We start from the raw sequence: 20,104 nt of genomic DNA, 5'->3' as shown, positions 1-20,104 counted from the left end.
CTGGAAAACCCCACGGACAGAGGAGCCTGGCAGGCTAGTCCATGGGGCCACAAAGGGCGGGCCATGACTGAAGTGACGCAGCACTCTACATAGTAGCTATGTGGCCTCGGGCAAGCCACTTAAGAGTTTTCTAGCTCATCGAATGTAAATAGCACCCCCTTCCTGGTACATTTTCCACAGCTGGGGATGTGTCTTCAAAGTGCCTGGGACGAAGCAGGTGCCTGATAGATGTTAGTGTCCAAACCTGAAGCAAGACTGCAGACTCAGTTGCCTGCAGGGATCAGACAGGAAGGAAACTCCAAGAGGCCCTGTGAGTGTAGAAACAGGGAGCAAAGTAGGGGCCCACACACCACCTGGGCACATTCACTTCCAGGGGATGGACGGAGCCCGACAGGGGCTGAGCACAGCCAGGAGATGAGAGTGAGAGGCTTGTGAGATGCAGGCAAATCGCACAGAATGTGTCAGAACAGCTGAGTAAGCAAGCAGCATGTGAGAAATAACAGAATTCTTAAGACGTGCTAAATGCAGGCCCATCACCTATGAGGCGGGCCGAAGATGGAGGAAATCCACGTGATGGAACAATAAGAATGGCAGAGATAGAAAGTGCTGAGCTGTGATCATGTGCACTTTGGGCCGGCTTGGGTGGGCCATGTGACAGTCATCCGCAGGGGGCCCTTTCCCAGCCAGGCCCTGGGGAAGCGCTGGAGCCTCAGGGCTGCACAGGCTGATGAGGGTCCATGGAGCGGACACCTGCCGGGGGGGAGACCGGCGCTAAACACCAGAACGAAGGGGAAAAGAAAGTGGGAGTGTGGCTGTGACACCTGCTATGGCCAGCAGCAGAGCAGGTTAAGGGGCTGAGTGGGGCGGGGTGTGGGGTCCTGGAGTCGACGACGCACTCTCCAAGGGAAACAGGACCACAGTCTCTCGTAAAGGTTATTTCCAGTTTTCCAGGAATAAAAACCCTCTGGAAACCAAGTTGTTGTTTTTTTTTTTAAATACCAGTGTTAGGTCATTTCTTTATATTATCATGTTAACATGTAAGTTAAAAGGTAGGGAATTTAAAACTACGGTGGAAACCTTGGCTTGTTTCTGTAACGCAAGGGTATGACCACCTCTCTTAGCCATAACCACGGATTCTGCGTCGTGCTGAAATGCAACTGAAAAATTAAATTCTACCCAGTCTGGTCCTAGCTAACTGAGGATGGCAAGTATAACACAGGGTAACTGATTTCACGTGTCAACCACTGAAAAGCAGTGGAAGGAGGAGTTTTAAGTTGACCTGCTGTGGTCCAGGTAGTGGAGGAACTTGTGACCGCTGCAGCTTCGTGCCATCACAGACTGTACAGGTATTAGGTTGGTACAAAAGTAATTGCAGTTTTGCACTGTTGAACTCTGCTGTTTGATACTGGGATACATTCTTAAATAAATGTGGTAATGCTATACATCATTTTAATGTGTATTTCTCACTTTTTTGCCAATGACTTATTACTTGCCGTGTATTTTATATTTATTTTAGACTATGGAAATGACGCTAGACAAAAAGCAAATATGAGCAATTTTCTTATTTGAGTTCAATATGGGTTGTAAAGCCCCAGAGACAACTCGCAACATCAACAACGCATCTGGCCCAGGAACTGCTAACGAACATACAGTGTGGTGGTGGTTAAAGAAGTTTTACAAAGGACACGAGAGCCTTGATGATGAGGAGCGCAGCAGCCAGCCATCAGAAGTTGACATGACCAGTTGAGAGCCATCATTGAAGCTGATCCTCTTACAACTACAGCAGAAGTTGCTGAGGAAATCAACACTGACCATTCTATGGTCACGCAGCATTTGAAGCAAACTGCCAAGGTATAAAAGCTCGGTAAGTGGAGGCCTCGTCAGCTGACAAAAATCAATAAAAGTGGATTTTATACGACAACTGGTGACAACCAGCTCAGTGGTTGGGCCAAGAAGCAGCTCCAAAGCAGTTCCCAAAGCCCAACTTGCACCCAAAAAAGGTCATGGTCACTGTCTGGTGGTCTGCTGCTGGTCTGATCCACTAGAGCTTTCTGAATCCCAGCAAAACCATTACCTCTGAGAAGTATGCTCAGCGAATCGATGAGATGCACCAAAACCGCCAACACCTGCAGCCAGTACTGGTCAACAGAAAGGGCCCAATTCTTCTCCACCACAACACCCTGACCTCACGTCACACAACCAATGCTTCAAAAGTTGAACAAATTGGGCTACGAAGTTTTGCCTCATCCACCACATTCACCTGACCTCTCGCCAATCAACTGTCACTTCTTTAAGCATCTCAACAACTTTCTGTAGGGAAAGCACTTCCACAACCAGCCGGAGGCAGAAAATGCTTTCCAAGAGTCCATCGAATCCCGAGGCATGGATTTTTATGCTACAGGAATGAACAAACTTATTTCTCACTGGCCAAAATGTGCTGCCTAATCATTCCTATTTTGATTAGTGAAGATGTGCTTGAGACTCGTTGAAATAAAAGTTCACAGTCCGAAACCGCAATTACATTTGCACCAACCTACTACGTTCAGCTGATCAGCCCGCCACATTCAATGGAATGCAGCACACCATGTGCTCTTTGCCAAGAGGAGCCAGGCTGCACGCCCGCAGCCTGTCTGCCGCTGACGTCAGCTGGCGGGACGTACACCTCTCCACATACATGCATACACAGCTCCAGAAGGACGTGCTGCTGGGAGACACTGGCAGGTATGACTTCACCCAAGGACGTCTTCACCCAGGGCTTTCCAGGCATGAGTCCTCCAGGGTCAATGAAATAAGGGTGGGGTGGGGTGGGGGGGTGTGACATGGAGATGACAGCTTCCTGTCCCGTCAGATGAGAACGTCAGAACAGACCCTGACCCAGCAACTGTGATGCAGCCACACAGCGGGATGCTGCTAAGCAAGAACAAGAAACAAACCACTGCTACACTTCACTGTACAGATGCATCTCTAAAGGGCATGTGAGAGGAAGCAGCCAGACGCAAGAGAGTCAATGTCTCCTGGTCCCATCCCCTCCACACACAACAGACCTGAGGAAGCTATAATTACCGAGAGCAGATCAGGGTTTGCCTGCAGCATTAGAAAGTTTCTAGAGTGAATGAAAACTTCTAAATCTTGATTGGGCTGCTTGATTTGGGTGTACACACATGTCACAGCTCATCAAACTATACTTAAAATGGTGTAATTCACTGGGTGTAAATAATGCCTAAATGAAGTTGATTTTAAAAATTAAATTTGACCAAGACCCCAAAACCTTATACATATCCATTCTCACAGTTAGTTTATAAAAGAAAGTTGTTTTTAATCCCCCAAATAAAGAAGACATAAACGTCCTTTTGAATTAAAAACTCTTTTTTTTTTTTTCTCATTTTAAAGCTCAGTGATGGAAAGTTCCTCAGGACGCACTGTGGACCAGAAAGTGAGCATTCTGGCCCCTTCTCTGCCCACAGGTCCCCCGCCCTGCAGCCAACCTCAAACATTCCTTTAACAAGGATCACGACTGCTTTGTTTGGCAATGAACAGACCATGTTGGAGAGCTGGAGTGATCGGACTGGAGGTTAAAATGAAAATGGACAGGAATATGGAAAGTAAATAACTAATCAATTCTATCTACAGCAGAGTGGGCGGGAACGTAGGAGGTGGAGGAACGGGAAGGGTGCGGGAGAAGCTGAGAGACAAGCTCTCCGCAGTTGTCACTCTCTGCACACGTGTCCTCCTGGGCTCTCGGGGACCTGCCACTTCAACCACTGGGGACGTGCACCAGGGGGCCCTGTACCTGAGTCAGCTCGGCCCCTTAAATGAGCCTGATATAAAATATACATTAATATTACATATTATATCACATATAAGGAGATCTAAGACTACACAGATTTTTTTCAAAAAATAGTATTTTTTTAACCTTCTCTTTTTAAAACCATTGGTTCACCAAGAGAATTTAGTAGCAGCCAAAATATTACCCTAAATGTGACGACTTGTTGTAGAAAACATTGCCTGTGCATGAAATAAAGTGATGGAAGGAGATGGTGGTTGCTGTTGTTCAGTCACTCAGTTGTGTCCACTTTTTGCGACCCCATGGACTGCAGCACACCAGGCTTCCCTGTCCTTCACCATCTCCTGGAGCTTGCTCAAACTCATGGCCACTGAGTCGGTGATGCCATCCAACCATCTCATCCTGTGTCATACCCTTCTCCTGCCTTCGTCTTTCCCAGCATCAAGATCTTTGCCAATGAGTCAGCTCTTTGCATCAGGTAGCCAAAGTATTGGAGCTTCAGCATCAGTCCCTCCAATGAATATTCAAGATTGATTTCCTTCAGCATTGACTCTCCAGGCAAGAATACTGGAGTGGGTTGCCATTTCCTCCTCCAGGGGATCTTCCTGACCCAGGGATGGAAGCTGCGTCTCTCGTGTCTCCTGCATTGGGCAGGGCAGGTTCTTTACCACTAGTGCTACCTGGGACGCCCAGGAAACGGTTAGCGTAGATCATTTTCAAACTCAGAACACTGAGGGAGAAAAACAACAACAACAACAACAAAACCCAAACAGTCATAAAGATGAAAGTCATCAAGGGATTTCCAAGAGTAAAATCTCACTCATTCTCAACACCTTATCCAGTACTTAGAATGCGGCCGGCCCTATTCCAAGCCTTTCACATACAAAAGCTCTTACAGTCCTCAGACCAAGCCAGCCCACAGGCTCCCTCAGCCCCATTTCACAGATGAGGCGCGGTGAGGTTACCTGGAGGGGGAGTACCCAACCCCCAGCACTTCTCCAACAGCTCCGCTTCTGTTGGAGCCCAGATACTTTTGTCTGTCCTGCCAAGGGAGGGACGGCACAGTCTCATCACGTGTGTGTCTAGGAACGGACCCTGATACCACTGGGGACAGGGTGCACCCTACAGGGACGTGAGGCCCTCAGGCCACCGCCCTGAGAACGCACGAGGCAGCCCTTCCTCTGTCAAGAACTGGGACTTCTCCAGGTAAACGCTAACAGTCCAGTCCTGGTGCTAATGATGACAGCACCTGGGACGGGGACAGAAGGAAGCAGAGCAATGACGTGCTTTCAGCAGGGCTTTGATCAGCTCAGAGAGCGCAGCCAGGAGTCTGAACGGCTCCAGACACTTCATGTCTTTGGTTTCTCTGATTTGCCTTTACAGTTGCATCACAATTTTGGCCAGATCTGCATATGGCCAGCCTGTAATCTGCTTACAATTTTCATTTAAATCAACTCAGTTAAAAAGAATTAAGTATTTTCTTTACTCATGTCTTAAGTTCTATGCATGAAATCAATCTAACAATTATACTTTATTAGCACGTTTATCCAATAAAATAAATCTCTGTACCAACCATGATCATTACATGTCCTCCAAGGCTGTGAGTTTTGAAGAATTCTGAGTTGGCGAAAGTCACTCTTTACCCTCTCATTTAAAAATATAGAAATAATATATATAAATACGCCTTACATGGAGAAATTCACAGCAAACTTTTTTGGCCAATCCAACATATAACACATAGGTATGAATGGAACTTTTTGTTGTTCTGTAGTCACTAAGTTGTGTCCAACTGGTTTGTGACCCCATGAACTGTAGCCCACTAGGCTCCTCTGTCCATAGGATTTCCCAGGCAAGAGTACTGGAGCGGGTTGCCATTTCCTCCTCTAGGAGATCTTCCCAACCCAGGGATCGAACCCACACCTCCTGCATTGCAGGCAGATTCTTTACTGCAGAGCCATCAGGGAAGCCCCAAATGGACCTGTACACACACACAATTTCAAATGGCTGAGAAAAGAAATGGGGCAGGAATCAGGCATTAGGTCAGGAGCAGTAGAAGCACTGGGTTAAGGACAGGATGGGACATTTTAATAAGAAACTGCAGAATCTGGCCAAGTTCAGCCACCACCACTGCCACACAACAAGCATGCCTTCTCAACAGACACCTCAAATATATAAACTAATGCACAAGTTTTGTTAAAAAGGGGGTGGGGAGGGGATAATCAGTAGGTAGAAATAAGAACCTAAAAACTTTGATTAGATAAGTTATTTGCACTGTTTCTCCAGGAAGACTGCAAGAACACACATGTCTAAAGGGAGGGATCCCCCAGAGCCTGAGGGCTCCCCTGAGATGCATCTGGGAGGTGGGGGGAGTGCTGGGGGAGGGTGGGCTGGCTTCAGGATCCCCCCACAGCAGATCCATGCTTATCTGCTTCTGCAGTGTCCTCCTCATACGAGATTCTCTGTTCAAAGGGTTCGCTAAAGAGAAATCTGGAAAGCCCTGGTGATGTCCGATTTCCTTATTTTACCAGTGAGGAAACCGAAGCTCAAGGAAGGGGAAGACTTCGGGTCACTCAGTCAGCCGCAGTAGAATCCAAGTTTAGAGAACTCAACATCCAGACTCTGGTGACCAAAACCACCTCTAGGAACGCCCTCCCGCAGACTGGTGATCCTAGTGGACGCCATGGCACCAACACCCTCGCTCATCCTCAAAAGGGAAGTGCGATTACCCACCAGTTCCCTGAGGAGGGGATGGCAGCTAGCAGTATTTAATGAAGCGTATGAGTCAATGGAACTCAACTAGAAATAAGATGAAGTCATTATCTGGGGAAGGATGAGGTAAGGAAAGAGGCACGTCTCTTCCTGAAAAGTCCTATAAGTCAAATAACAGATTAGGAAAGCGTCATACTCACTAATAACAGAAACAACAATGAAAACAACAGTAGGTATAATAGCAACAGCCATAACGTATTCTTTATCGAATACCAAAAACTGGAGTCAGCCTTTTATATGCACTTAACATCCCTGTGACGTAAATATTATTGGTCTAATAGATTTTAAAAAATTGAGCCAAAGTCCATGGTAGGATGGCCCGATTTCCTGGTTTGCCTGGGTACCAAGTAGTTTCCTGAGGCATAGAACCATCTATGCCCAAAGAAGGAAAATCCTGGCAATCCGGGGTGGCTGGTGACCTCACCTGTGGGCCTGGGAGGTGACAGCAATGTCCACGTCGGCCTGACTCCCCACCCACCACCACCTTCCATGGGGTAACTTCCCTCCACCTGTTCCAGGTCAGACTTTCACATACTGGTTTAAAGAAGGACAAGACCAGTATTGTACAAAACCACATGTTCCTGTGTAGCGTATCTCCTTTTACCAAAAAAGAGCACTGCAGAGCCTCACGCCTCCAGCCTCCAGGAGAGCAACGAAGGGACACTTACCTTGACCTCAAACTCGAAGTGCTCGTCCTTCCCTTGGCCGCAGAGGACATAGCGGGGGATACTAATTTTGATGGGGTCCTTCAGGTCGTCTGGATTTGCTCCCAAAGAGCGGGAAACCATCCGCTATCAAAGGCACATTGGATGGAAGAACAAAGAGAGACCAAGATCACTGCACTGCAAATACCCTGCCCCTGGCAGGCGGAGGAGAGTTTCAAGCAAAGAAAAGAGCATCCAACCAGCAGAGTTTATTTAGAAAAATGATGGTTTCCTTTGAAAGAGAAATGCTAAGTCTCTCATGACAAAAGACCATTGCTTAAGAGATACTAGTCCACAAAGGCAGCACGAAGGCACTTCCAAATGTTGTCTGGCTTTGATGTTCCTTTCAATTTACAGGAATGAGTAGGAAAAAAAGAACACGTTACATATCCTGACTTAAAAAAATATATATGGTATAAGCCAGAATCTTTTCAGAAAGTCTTAATCACTGAATAACATTGTTTTTCTTCACCGACTACAAGACTGCGTGCTATACATAAAGCTCCAAAGCTGGAGATTTTATTCACATTCGCTTTAGTTTTAACTTCCAGGCATTTTCATAAGACAGTGTAGTGTGGAAAGCTCTTTAAACCACAATGAAAACAATCCCAAGTGTTTTCTTTAGGCTCCATCTGATTAACAATCAACTGAGCTCCCGACAAATGTCTTTGGTCTGGATGGTGGCAAGGACGGGTTTGGCAAAGAGGTTAAAAAAAAAAATCAAAAGGAATTCTCTTAAGTGTGAATGGTAGGAGATCTCTGAATAATCCTTATTGTTAACACCAATGGAGGGCTTTACAAAACACTAAAAGACACATTATTGAAACAGCAGTAATAAAATCATTAAAATCGTAATTACAGTTAGCACCTATTGAATATTTACTATCACCTAGAACTGTGTTGACCAGTTCAACTGTGTCATTTCATTTAATCCTCATGATCCTCCACATGAGGCAAGAACCATTATTAACCCAAATTATCAAGTAAGAGGCCCAACACCCAGAGTGTGGGTAAGGTGTAAGAGTTTAGGAAAATGGGAAGTGCTAAGAGCCAGGATTCAAACTCAGGTGAACTGAGGAAGCCCGTGTATATCACCACTGTGCTGCTAGCATGACCTTTATGTATTAATTTACATATTTTTAACTTTTTATTGGAGTAAAGTTGATTTACAAAGCTGTGTAAGTTTCAGGTATCCAGCAAAGGGATTCAGTTACACACACACACACACACACACATCCACTCTTGTAATTTATTTCTTTAATTAGAGTTGATTTACAATATTGTCTTAGTTTCAGGTATACAAAGTGATCCAGTTACAAATATTTTTCAGATTTTTTTTCATTATAGGTTATTACAAGTTACTGAATATAGTTCTCTGAGTATGGAGTAAGTTCTTATTGTCTATTTTATGTATAATGCTGGGAATCTGATAATCCCAAGTTCCCAATTTATCCTATCTTTTCCCTTTAGGTAATGATAAGTTTGTTTTCTGTGTCTGTGAGTCTGTTTCTATTTTATATACAAATTCATTTATATAATTTTTTAGATTCCACATATAAGTGATTTCATACCATATTTGTCTTTCTCTGACTTGCCTCACTCTGTAGCTTTCAAGACATTTTAAAGTAAATCTGTCCACCTGAGATAAACTAAGCTAATAAACACCTTAGCACACAGAAAATAGATGCAAGATTCCACGATTATTAACTTTACTTATTTGACCAAAAAGACACCAGGGGCAACAAGCTCCCTCTCCCTCTGGGCCCTCGGCGCCTCAGCCAGGCAGAGCATGAAAGACCCAGCTTTGCTACGGGTGTGAAAGGCAGGTCTCTGGGAGACACAGAGGCGTGGGATTCGCCTCAGATGGCTCCTTTCCTCCAGCTGACACTGCAAACATCCTGGCACAAAATGAAGTTACCAGAGCCTTTTAGAGCATCTTAATTTTTCACTGCACAGCTGGTTACCCAAGATAAAAACCATTCATTTTATTGCAATGGTACACCTCTCTTTAGCTATCTGTGGTGTCAAAAACCATAGTGGAAATTCCTAATGAAAAAAAAAAGTTGTTTGAAGCATAGGCTCATAAATCCTTTAAAGAAAAAAAATCACTGTCTTCATATTTAATAGGTATATGAATACTGTACAGACCAGTGACCTGGGAGAAAATGAATCTTATCAGGCAACTCACCTAAATCTAGGACAGCCCTTTCCACCCCAGCATGCACACGTGTACCTCAAGAAATGGTTCTACTAGATGGCACACAAAAGCCACTGCCCTGTTTGGGACCAGACAGTGAAGAATAACTGATCCGTTCATTGAGAAGAGACTATTTCTCATTATTTTGCATGTCAAGGACTAGAAGTATTGTCAGCATTCCCACTAACATCTGGGGCCACAGTTTACTTCAATCTCACTGATTTCCCAGTAATTAAATATTAACAGGTAAAGAGAAATAAACACCTGCAGAAATGAATAACTGAAGAATAAGTCAGGAATCCAAAGACATCTGAGCAGAAGTATAGAGAAAAAGCACGAGTATGTGTTTCCATTGAATCACTGCTGCAACGGAATTTTTAGATGTTATGTTTTGAAATCAACAAGATATAAAGTGTTGAATTCTCAGGATATACTGTGCAAGGTTCCTGACGTTCTCCTAAACTATGCTTCTGTTGGGCAGGAAGGAAAGTTAACACAAATGTCTGCCAAATTTATTTTTTTATTTGAAAGTAGTTATATTTTGAATATCGTGAGATTTATTGTAAATGTGTGCTGCATCATATCATATCCTATTTTCTGTGAGAGTTTTTGAATATCTGTGGAATTACTGGTTTTGGAATCAGTCACAGTTTCTCTACATGGGGCAAAGAAGAGTCTTAGACCGAGGAGGGGAAGCCAGTGGCACAACATGCCAGGAGGTAACGAAACATGAGAGGCTGTGGTGCGGAAGCTCGTCTTGCAGGAGATCTGGTAAACACATGGGATGTGTCAAGCAATTTTAAATGCACCATAGCGTGGCTCTACTTAGAAATAAAAGGTCAAGGAGAAGTACATAATTAGTAACTTAGATTACATTTCTATACACAAGAAATACCACTTTTAAAAATAAGATACAGAGAACTATTTTCTTCTGATAGCTTTTGCCAAAACAATGTCCAGTGTCAACAAATACACTATTTTTCCAGTGTCAGGGAAATACTATAGTCCGGTCCTCAGCCAAAGGAAGCAGACAGATCATAGGATCTGTTTTGAATGTTCAGGTTATAAGCTTCTCTTCCTTACTCAGGCTGTGTCTCCTTCAAAAGCAGCAAATAAAGGAAATTAACAGGAAGAAGCATTAGCATCCACTAGAATAGCTGTCGGCATTGCAGAGGGCACGGAGTGGACTGATCCCACAGGGAGGCATCAGCATTCTCCCCTAACTGCTCTAATTACGAACCAGATGGTTGAATTCAGCATACGCTGTAACTATGACAAGGTCAGGCCTCAGGACGGCTGGGTGATCTCTTAGCCAAATATCCACGCTTTGCTTTTAAAATACAGGCAAACCTGGCTTTTATCAGATTTAACAAAACTAGTGGTTCCCCCTTCTCTGTTTCCAGCATAGCACATATTTCTAATCCTTCCTTTTTCAACCACACATGCCACAGTGACAGTTTTAATTAGAGGTCTCTGCATCAGGCACCTACTGTGACCCCCACCCAGTTTGAAAACTGGGGTCTGGGGCATAGGCGGCAAGGGTCTTCTCAAGTATGAGCCCTGTCACAAGAAACAGGGCACAAAGGCAACCTGTGTGAGCAGGTGTACCCTACGAACGTGGCAGAAAGCCAAGGCATGCTGGCACGCCTGTCCAGAAGGTGAAGCGTCCCTGAGCCAAGCAGGGACCTGGCGCCGGCCCCATGCCTGCCACTGACCCAGATGTGCTAAGGCACATGGCATACCTGCTCCCGGTACGCCCCCTGCCAAGGCTGGGGCTTCACAACTGGCCGACGTGCACAAACAACCCAAACTCTGTCTTATTTCAAAGTGACTTTAGAATACTCACAGCAGGAAACAGAAATATGAGTTTTCAAATAAAGGAGTATTTCTGTCTTTTTGCTATATACCTATATATCATCAAGGATACATTAGCCAGAAAACAACAAACTGTACTAGATATAGATTCGTGTGGAATATCTTATGGTAAACTCGAATCTGTGATTCTCAGTACAAATAGATTATTTCATCCACATCTGAGATGATTGACATTGTCTCAAGGTTTGGAAATACTGAATATCTTATGAACGATTCAACTTGAAACAATTAAAAATGTTTCCATCTTTCTCTAGTCCAAAGATAAGTTGAATGGCCCTTGTCTCTAACAATGGATAACCCATCATTAGATGGATGGTTTAAAAAAGACTAGATAACAGGTGACCTTCCTCCTGGTTCTGTAGTGTCTTTAATGACCCATGCAAAGTGCCACTCATCGTCAGTCGCTGATTTTTGCTGAGCCAAAAACCAGCGCCTCAAACTGTGCTGAATTCTCAGGTCCAGGAGAAACTAACGTGGGGGACTGGCGGGGACTCAATCACCATGTTCCTATGTTTCTGTGGAGTATACTGTTTAACCTGTCAACGAAAGGAGCAACTTGGAGCACGCAAGGATATCTGTACTATATGCCACAATGGTTATATCCCAGCTTTTCTTCTGTAAGAGCTAAAATGCAGAGAGCAAAAAGGAGATATAAAGCATACCAAGAAACAATGGAATTGCTGCGAAACTCATAAGGCAATTCTTGAAAAACAAAACTTACAAAAAGAGAAATAATCCTTAATGTCTAGAATTCCAAGAAAAAAGTCAGGAAAAAAATCAGCAGTTCTTCCAATTAATCATTCATGCCTATGAAAAAACAAATCAAGAAAAAAATGTATACAGGCACTGTCAAGAATAACCATGACCAGGAAATGACTTTGGCAAGAATATACGTCCTAGAATCAGGACTGGGCTCGAGTTCCAGTTCTCAATTGAGTGATCCTTTCAGACATGAAATGGAAATAGACAATTCCCCCATCCCAACAGGAGCACAGTGGACTCCAAAGGAACAGTATGTAGGAAAGAACTCAGTAGGCTATAAACCACCGTATAAAGGGTGGCCGGGGCTGTTACCACAATGATCCACCGCATCTTCAGCAACAAGTGATTTTAACAAGATGACAGAAGAAAACAAAAGTGAGCACTGATTTGTAACAGAATCTCTCTCCTTCTCACCAACTGGATTATTCAGTTTCACTTCTTATAAAGGAGAGTTTTTTGCTTTAATTACAAGAATGGGTCCTTAATAAGTGACTGGATGCTGGTAGTTCAGAATCTGTGTTATGTAAGAACCAGTAGGGGGCAAAAGAACGTGAGCGGTAGGAGAAGAAAAATCAGAGGAGGTGAGAGAGGGCGCTGTGTCCTTGGAAGGCTTTTGATATAATACAATTGTGGAACAGACCTGCTCCATTCTGCCACAGAGCGGCCACCGGTGGGTGGACTGCAGATGGAGGTCACAATGAGGAAGATTATGGGAAGAACGGTCTAACAGTGAGAGAAAGTGAAAGTCACTCAGTTATGTCTGACTCTTTGTGAACCCAGGGACTGTAGCCCGCCAGGCTCTTCCATCCATGGGACTCTCCAGACAAGAATACTGGGGTGGGTAGCCATCCCCTTCCTCAGGGGATCTTCCCAACCCAGGGACTGAAACTGGTCTCCTGCATTACAGGTGGACTCTTTACCATCTGAGCCACCAGGGAAGCCCCTAACAATGAGAGCAGATCCCAGTGAGTACACTGCTTCAGAGGCAGGCGATGATCAGCCCATGGAGGGGTTAAGCAAAGACTGAATTGGGAAATAAGTTCAACTGATGACTGAGACCAACACTTCCATCAGGGAGAGGTCCTATACGTTTTATCTGAAGTTATCTTCAAGAGAACCTTGGGAAACACGGCTGAATGCATCCGTGTGTGGTCCCAATTCTCTCTCATCGCCAGAGGAGGGAGAGGAGGGAGATACTCTTGCCGTGCTGCTTGGTGAATGAGTGCACTCTTCCTTGCCCTGGGCTTTGGACTTGGATGTGTGACCTGTGCTGGCCAACGCGATGTTGGCAGACACGATGCATGGTTGTCTTTTCATGCTTCTGTCATCAACTTCGTGGCCACCGCCCCTTCCACACAGACCCCAAAATGAGACAGGTGGTACAGACCAACCCTAGCTGAGTTACAGATGACCCTGGCCTACAGCAGAGAGATGCCTTGGTTCAACTACAAGCTATTAGTGAGAAATAAAAGCTGTCTTTTTTGGAAGTCACTAAAATGTTGAGGGTTGCCTGGTATTTGGCAATAGCTGACTGATATAACATCCATCACAAAAGGTATGTTAAGGAAGGAAGCAGTAGTAACTAAAGAGTGAGTAGTGCAGGCTGTGTAACTCAATAAGCAAAAAGACCCCATTAGAAACTAGTCTGCCCAACAAGACCACTTGCCTATCTAAGAAGCACTAATAAAAGTGCTCTAATCTAGTTATCATTCAGAACTTTAATTCATCGAGGAAAAGGAATGTAAATAAAAATTATTATAATTACTGCTGCTGGAAGGCATAAGCATTCTCTCCAAAGGATGCATGCACATTTTTTTTTAAAGTAACGAGAATGGGTAGACAAACTGTTTTGAAGTGTTTTTCAACAAAGACTAAATAAATTCACCCTGCTATCCACAAGTCTGCACAACAGGCAGCTGTGAGCAAAATGGATTTTAATCAAATTCAGATGAAACTGCTATCTCAAAAGGACTCAAAGAGGTGTTGTCTAGAACACAGTAACAAGCTCTGCAATGTTCAGTGTTTATGCCGACATTATGACAATGCCAAGTGCCGTATAATAAAGTATGCATGAACCTATTTTTTTTTTTCTGATACAGAAACTCATTACCACTGAGAAGATGGTACCTCAGGCTGGACGCTGAAGCTGCCACACCTGCTCCGCTGCAGCAGCGTCCCAGGCTCAGAACCCCGGAAAAGGAGCCTGTGAGCCAGAGAGAGGCCCTGGGATCGAAGCCTTACCCATGGAGGATAAAGGAGCACACGTCCCTCCACTGGCTTCTCCCGGCCTCCTGACACCCTGAATGGTCACTTCATGATGGTAAATCAGGTCCTCAAATCAGGACCACATTTGATCTCAAGGTAAAATGCATGCTTAGGTGAAATGAAGTGACAGGTGGAATCTGAATTGCCTGGAGGCTGCTTCTGTTTTGTAGTCATAGCCTCATTTCAGGCTACGTGGCTCATAGAGCAGACTGTTGTCATAACCGATAATGTGATCTATATGCAGCACTCATGTCGCTGCACGCTCCATCTATGGACAATATTAAAGAACATAATTTATAACATGGCAGAATTCTGCTTCTGTACCTAGGAGGACGAGCAAGTCTGTCTAATAAGTACAACTCTGCTAAAACGGACTGCTTATGTACTGTTTCGTTCCCAACCACACTATCCTTCTCTGGCATCTTACATTCCACTGTCCCTGCTCTTCATGATCATTCATTCTGTGCTTACAAAGAACACACAAGAAAATACTCAATTCAAATCAGGAGAAATATTGGTAAGATATTAGAAGACTCCTCTGGTTCATTCTGGAAGCTTTTTTCTGTGATAGAAGATCCACCAGCCAAGCAGACAGTAAACATTTTTTTTTTAGCACTTAATTAGTTGTTGTTCATTCAGTTGTGTCAACAAACTAATTTTAATGATGCCTTTATCACAGACTCAAAAGTCTTCATGTATAAGGCAAAAGGGTGTGAACGCATGTGCGTGTGAGAGAGAGTGGCTGCCTCTGTGTGTCGGGGGGAGGGGTCATGGAAGGGTTAAAAACAAGCTCCACAGGAAAAGGAAAAAACATACGAATTCTACTTCCTCCAAAAAGATAAAAGACCCCACTTGGCCACCACCAGCCAGGCTGCAGCCAGCAGTGTGGACCCTGACACAGTCTCCTGGGTGCTGCCTCTCCCGGCTCCCCGCCCCCTCCCCAGAACCTGGGGGGAGAGGAAAACCAATGCTGGAAATGCAGGGCAAGTTCAGCAGCTTGTAGTCAGCTCTGGTGGGGAAGGAGGGGAGCTGTGCTTCCTGGACAGAGGCAGAGGGTCAATCTCTGGAGGGATCGGCTTGGCACTGGCCCACTCAACAATGAGGAACAGAAATGAAGAACATCACTTCTACTGTACGTGATGCAAAGATCTGACCGGAATAGAAAGTGGCCCTTGCAGCCCAGGCCAAAACAAAGGCCAAGTCACTGTGGATGCGCTGAAGAGCAGCTGCCGGGACCCCAGCTGAAGCTCAGGAGAGGAGAAAGGGTGATGGGGAGGGGGCCTCCTTCCTCCCGAGATTCTGGAAGCTAGGAGAACACTCGAACTCGAGAAACAGGAGAAGAGAGGCAGGGCAACCTGGGGTCAGATGCTGGCAAACATAAACACAAAACGTGCAGGCCGCCTCCTCATAGGAATGATGACCAGAGATGGGTGGACAGGAAGGGGTCCACCAGAGGAGAGGCTCTGAAGAGCCGGCTCTAAGCCGCTTACGGAGGACGAGGACAGCTGGATGGTACCCGGAGGGGAGAGGAGCCGACCCAGGCTGACATGGCCTGAGCTCCCCCGAGAAGCAGGGCCAGCAGGGCCCTGTGGTGGGAGGTTGAGAGGGATGTGCAGGCCAAGAAGAAGGAGGGGGGTGGCAGGCAAGCGCCGGATGCCTTCAGGGAGGCCGCCATCTGAGACAGCCGCAGCAGCCCAGACACTTACCCAGAGCTGAAGAGCCTTTCTAGGAGAGAAAAGCCTCAGAGAAAGGACTGGAACGCGGGGGCACACGGCCCAGGGGGAAGAACAGTCCAAACAGCTGACGAGGGAGGAACTGAACCACAGGATGGAAAGGAAGGGGCCGGAAGTCTGAGCGGAGGACGACAAAGGCGATGCCCTGCAGAAGCCCAGGCAGGGCATGGCACTGCCCCCATCCCACGTGTTATGGGAGGGGGCAGGTGTTGCAAACCCTCGGGGCCCCCGGGGAAGGCTGACGGAGGCCTTCACTAACCTCGGCCAGGGGAGGACGCTGGGAAGGTGGCTGCCAGACCAGACACCTGCTCCGGCAGCGCACGTCTGCCTGCCAGCATCCGGCAGAAACCAACAGACGCTAAAGTACGTGACCACAAGTCAACACACCCCTACGTGCTTCCAGCACCTCACAAACAACGAGGCGGACCCAATTCACAAGGCTGACGTTCGGGAAAGTGAGGCGTGGTGGTGACAAAGGTATTTTATCAGTGCTCAGCTATTGTTTATTTCAGAGGAGATATTAAAATTTTTTACATTTCCTATTTAGAGAGGTCTGCATTTTTCCAGTTTCAAATCAATTAGCCACACTGAGCTATTCACAGCCCTGGACGGTTTTCATCGTGTTTATTCTATGAACAGCCTAAGAAACCCCACAGAGTACTGCTACGAAGCTCCTGCCTAGAGCCTCGTCAAGTGTGAGGTCAGCCACAAAGCCTCGTCCCGAGAGTTGAAGGTCAGTTTCCAGACCTCAGGGACCACATCCCGGCTGCCCTGCAGATCCAAGGTGCTGGTGCACGGCTGAACCTTTCGGGCTTCCTGAGGGCGCCGGGAAGCACCGCTTAATGAACCTGACTGGCGTCTGAGTTTTTGGAGGAAGACGAGTTCGAGGGTGGATGATATCTTTGTCTCTGGAATGACGAGGCACCTGAATTCACTTAAGGCTCGGCACCTGACCACATCAAACCGCGTTCCTGGGGGCGGAGAGCTCACAGCAGGGCTGCGAGGATGGAACACGCGGTCTTCCCTCACCAGGGCCACGTGGGTGTTCAGAAGGACGAGTGACTGGCAGGGGCCTTGGCCGGAGTCACCCTCGACTCTGACCGTCGTGTAGAGCAAGAGTTGAGCCTCTGCCAGAGACGGGGCGCCGGCATCCAGGTTGCAGTGAAGGAAGTAAATCAGGTCCACCAGGGTATTCTGGAATCTGGATGATAACCGGACTCCGTTTGCCAAAACTATGTCAGGGATTTCTGCCTTCCAGTCAAGGGAGAGCTGGACCAGATCTTCCCGGAACAAGGGATGCTCGGCGCAGGCGGCGGCTTCGGACGCAGACGCAAGGACGCACAGGAGGTCCTGGCATATCTGCTGGCAGAGGTTCTTGTTGTAAGGAAACACTGTGAGCAGCAGACTCTCCGCAGAGCCCAGGAGCCGAATGCTCTGCCCACCGAAGCCAACTTCAATATCCCGGAGCCCAGAGAGGGGCAGGGCGTGAAACACGCCCAAGGAGCCCGGGGTGTCCAGAACCAGGGCGTACAGAGCAGAGCTGGACAGGAGCAAGCACGCAGGCTGGGGCGCCGGCTCCGCGCAGTTGGCCACGGCCAGCCAGTACATGGCTCGGGGTACATCCGTGCTGCCCCAGAGCTCTGGTAGGGAACCGGCCACCAGCTCAAGGAAGTCTGTGAAGGGGCATTCTTGAAGTTTCAGCATTTGGTCTGGGAATCGCACAAGGGTCTGCTTAAACACAGAGCCCCTTCTGGCACCGTCCATGTCCAGGCAGGAGACAGAGCCCAGTGAGGAGCCCGAGAGCTCGGTGGCTGCGGGGCCAGCAGGCCGGCCCAGGGCTCGGTAGGGCGCCAGGCTCCCCGCCCGCCCCACGGCCCCTGCCCTGTCCCTGCTGCCAGCCTGAGCTTCCCTGGGGAGAAAAAGCGCTTCTGCTGCTGCCCCACCCATCTCCAGGAGCCTGTGCAGGGGTGAGAGCTTCAGAATCGGCAGCCTCGTGAGGTAGGTCGCTGCCTGCGAGGCCAGCCGGGTGGGGTCGCACAGGCTGCCCACGAGCCGGGCTTGGCCGACGGCCTCTGCACCTGCCCGCAGCAGGTGGCTGCTGGTGTCTTTGTAAATGTCTGAGACCCACTGGTAAACGAACCCCAACCCACGGCTTCCCTCTGGCTCGACAGTCATCAGGGACTCCGGAGAGCTCACCGCTCGGGCTGCTGCCTCCTCCCAGCGGAGCTTCGAGGCCAGTGCCACTGGGGGGACACTGGCCCGGGGGACCCTATGAGAGAGAACGAAGCAGAGGAGCTGGCTCCGCCAGGTCTGCTCGCCCCTGCCATCCACGGACACTTCCTGGGATGTATGCTGCAGCCAAGTCCAGCTGGACGTGAGCCCCGGGCTGGGTCCACCTTGAGGACTCGTCGGCTCGCTGAGGTTTTCTGACTCACCATGAAAATGTCCCGCACCGCGGATGCTGCTTTCACTAAGAGGAGAGGTTTCAGTGAGATCGAGGCTTTCTGGTTGAGAGTCGCCTCTGTTACAACTGCTGCTATGTGACGGCTCGTGCTCCGAGGGCCGAGACCCCCACTGGTTTGCTCCCCAGCCTGGCGCTGAGCAGCAGGCAGAGGGACCAGGGATGCTCCAGGTCATGGGCAGGCTCCTGTGGCGGGTCTGGTTCACCTCCCCCCTCTCCTCTCGGCCGGGGGCATCAGTGACGTCTCTGGGCAGCAATGGGGCAGGACAGCTCTTCTGTCAAAAACAGGTGAAAGGGGGCTGTGGCATCTTTTGCGATTCTTTTTGCATGAATGAAGATTCCTGAGGTCATTGGCTTTATCGTGTGGATTAATGCAGAGGTTCAATTGATAACCAAAGCCATTTGTGTTGATTTGACTCATGATTTTAGAATAGAGGAGCTGATTCACACACAGAGCATCAATTTCTGTATTTCACATCTTATAAATTGCCAAGTATTTTGATAGGAATATGTTAGATGGGATTGAGCCACAGTATCCATTTCTTGGTCTAATATTCTACTCTTAAAAAAAAAAAGACAGAATCCTAAGGCCTTGATTCAATTTTCCAGGGGGCAAATTTAGTTGTGAAAATAAGTCCTTGAGTAAATGTCCAAAACGTAAGAGTAACCGGGGGGCATACTTAACATGAATGAGAAACTGGCAAGCATTCCAACCTCATGTGTTTCTCTGGCCTCTTGGTCTGTTTCACGGGAATCCTTCGTGTACATCTGCCCTGGTTAGAGCACCATTACAGTATCTGCAAACCAGCACCACAAAAGGCTCATGGCCAGCCTGCTACAGGCTAGACATGTGGATACAAAGAAGTGAGAGGCAACATCCTCTTCTTCACAAGGTCATCTCCTGAGGAGTCGGACGTTCAGAGGGGGCCAGTGTTATTCCCGGATGGGTAGGATGGAGGGTGAGATGGTCCGTCTCCTGTAGGACATCCACCCCTCTGTTGCTCACTCTGTTCAGTGACGTAAGATTTCTACCACCTCCTAGTTTTGCTTTTTTTTTTGCTTTTTAATTTAGGAGTGTATGGGAAGGACAAGTCCCTCAGTGGAGGAAAATATAAGAAAAGCCTTACAAATCATATGCCCAAATAAACCCTGGTTTGACAAACCACTGGAGAAATAAGCTACCCAACCAAGAGTGTTTCCTCTGTGCCATTGCCAGCACGGTCCATAAACAGGCAGGGTTCCTAACACATTGGGAAGTACTTGGGTTCATTTCCAAACCCCCTATCTGATTCTGATTATATAATTCAGCCTCTTAAATGCAGACCAAGAGAAAGGATACTGTTACAAATGAAAAACTGGGCAGAGGGTCTCTACCACAGCTACACACATTCAAATAAAGTCAGAGCACTTTGCAACCGGCAGGATTCCGTTTAATTTTTAAGTCATATAATAGCTTGCCTTGCCTATTAGCCATTAATCTCACTGGGCCTTCAAAATTCTAATTATGCAACTAAACATTAAGAAAATTTAATCACACAAGCATGCCGTAATTTA

The 20,104-nt window shown here is 47.0% G+C and overlaps 1 protein-coding gene across 7 annotated transcripts in view; it reads right to left on the bottom strand.

Annotated features, from left to right (window-relative positions):
• The window catches only part of KIF16B (kinesin family member 16B), a 282,011-nt gene that overhangs the window by 65,365 nt on the left and 196,542 nt on the right, over positions 1-20,104 (bottom strand). For 3 of the 7 annotated variants that reach the window (XM_043480093.1, XM_043480095.1, XM_043480094.1), the window contains one exon: positions 7,222-7,344. The exons of 1 other annotated variant lie outside the window; for it this stretch is intronic. In XM_043480093.1, coding sequence (XP_043336028.1) covers positions 7,222-7,344 — 123 coding nt within the window. Of the gene's footprint in view, positions 1-7,221; positions 7,345-16,577; positions 18,826-20,104 lie in introns of those variants that run through there. 3 more of the 7 variants (XM_043480090.1, XM_043480091.1, XM_043480092.1) reach the window with 1 other exon arrangement.

Source organism: Cervus canadensis, chromosome 10, assembly GCF_019320065.1.
Source record: "Cervus canadensis isolate Bull #8, Minnesota chromosome 10, ASM1932006v1, whole genome shotgun sequence".
Taxonomy (NCBI): Eukaryota; Metazoa; Chordata; class Mammalia; order Artiodactyla; family Cervidae; genus Cervus; species Cervus canadensis.
The sequence above is the reverse complement of the archived record's forward strand: the minus strand, read 5'-3'. Positions and strand labels throughout refer to the sequence as shown.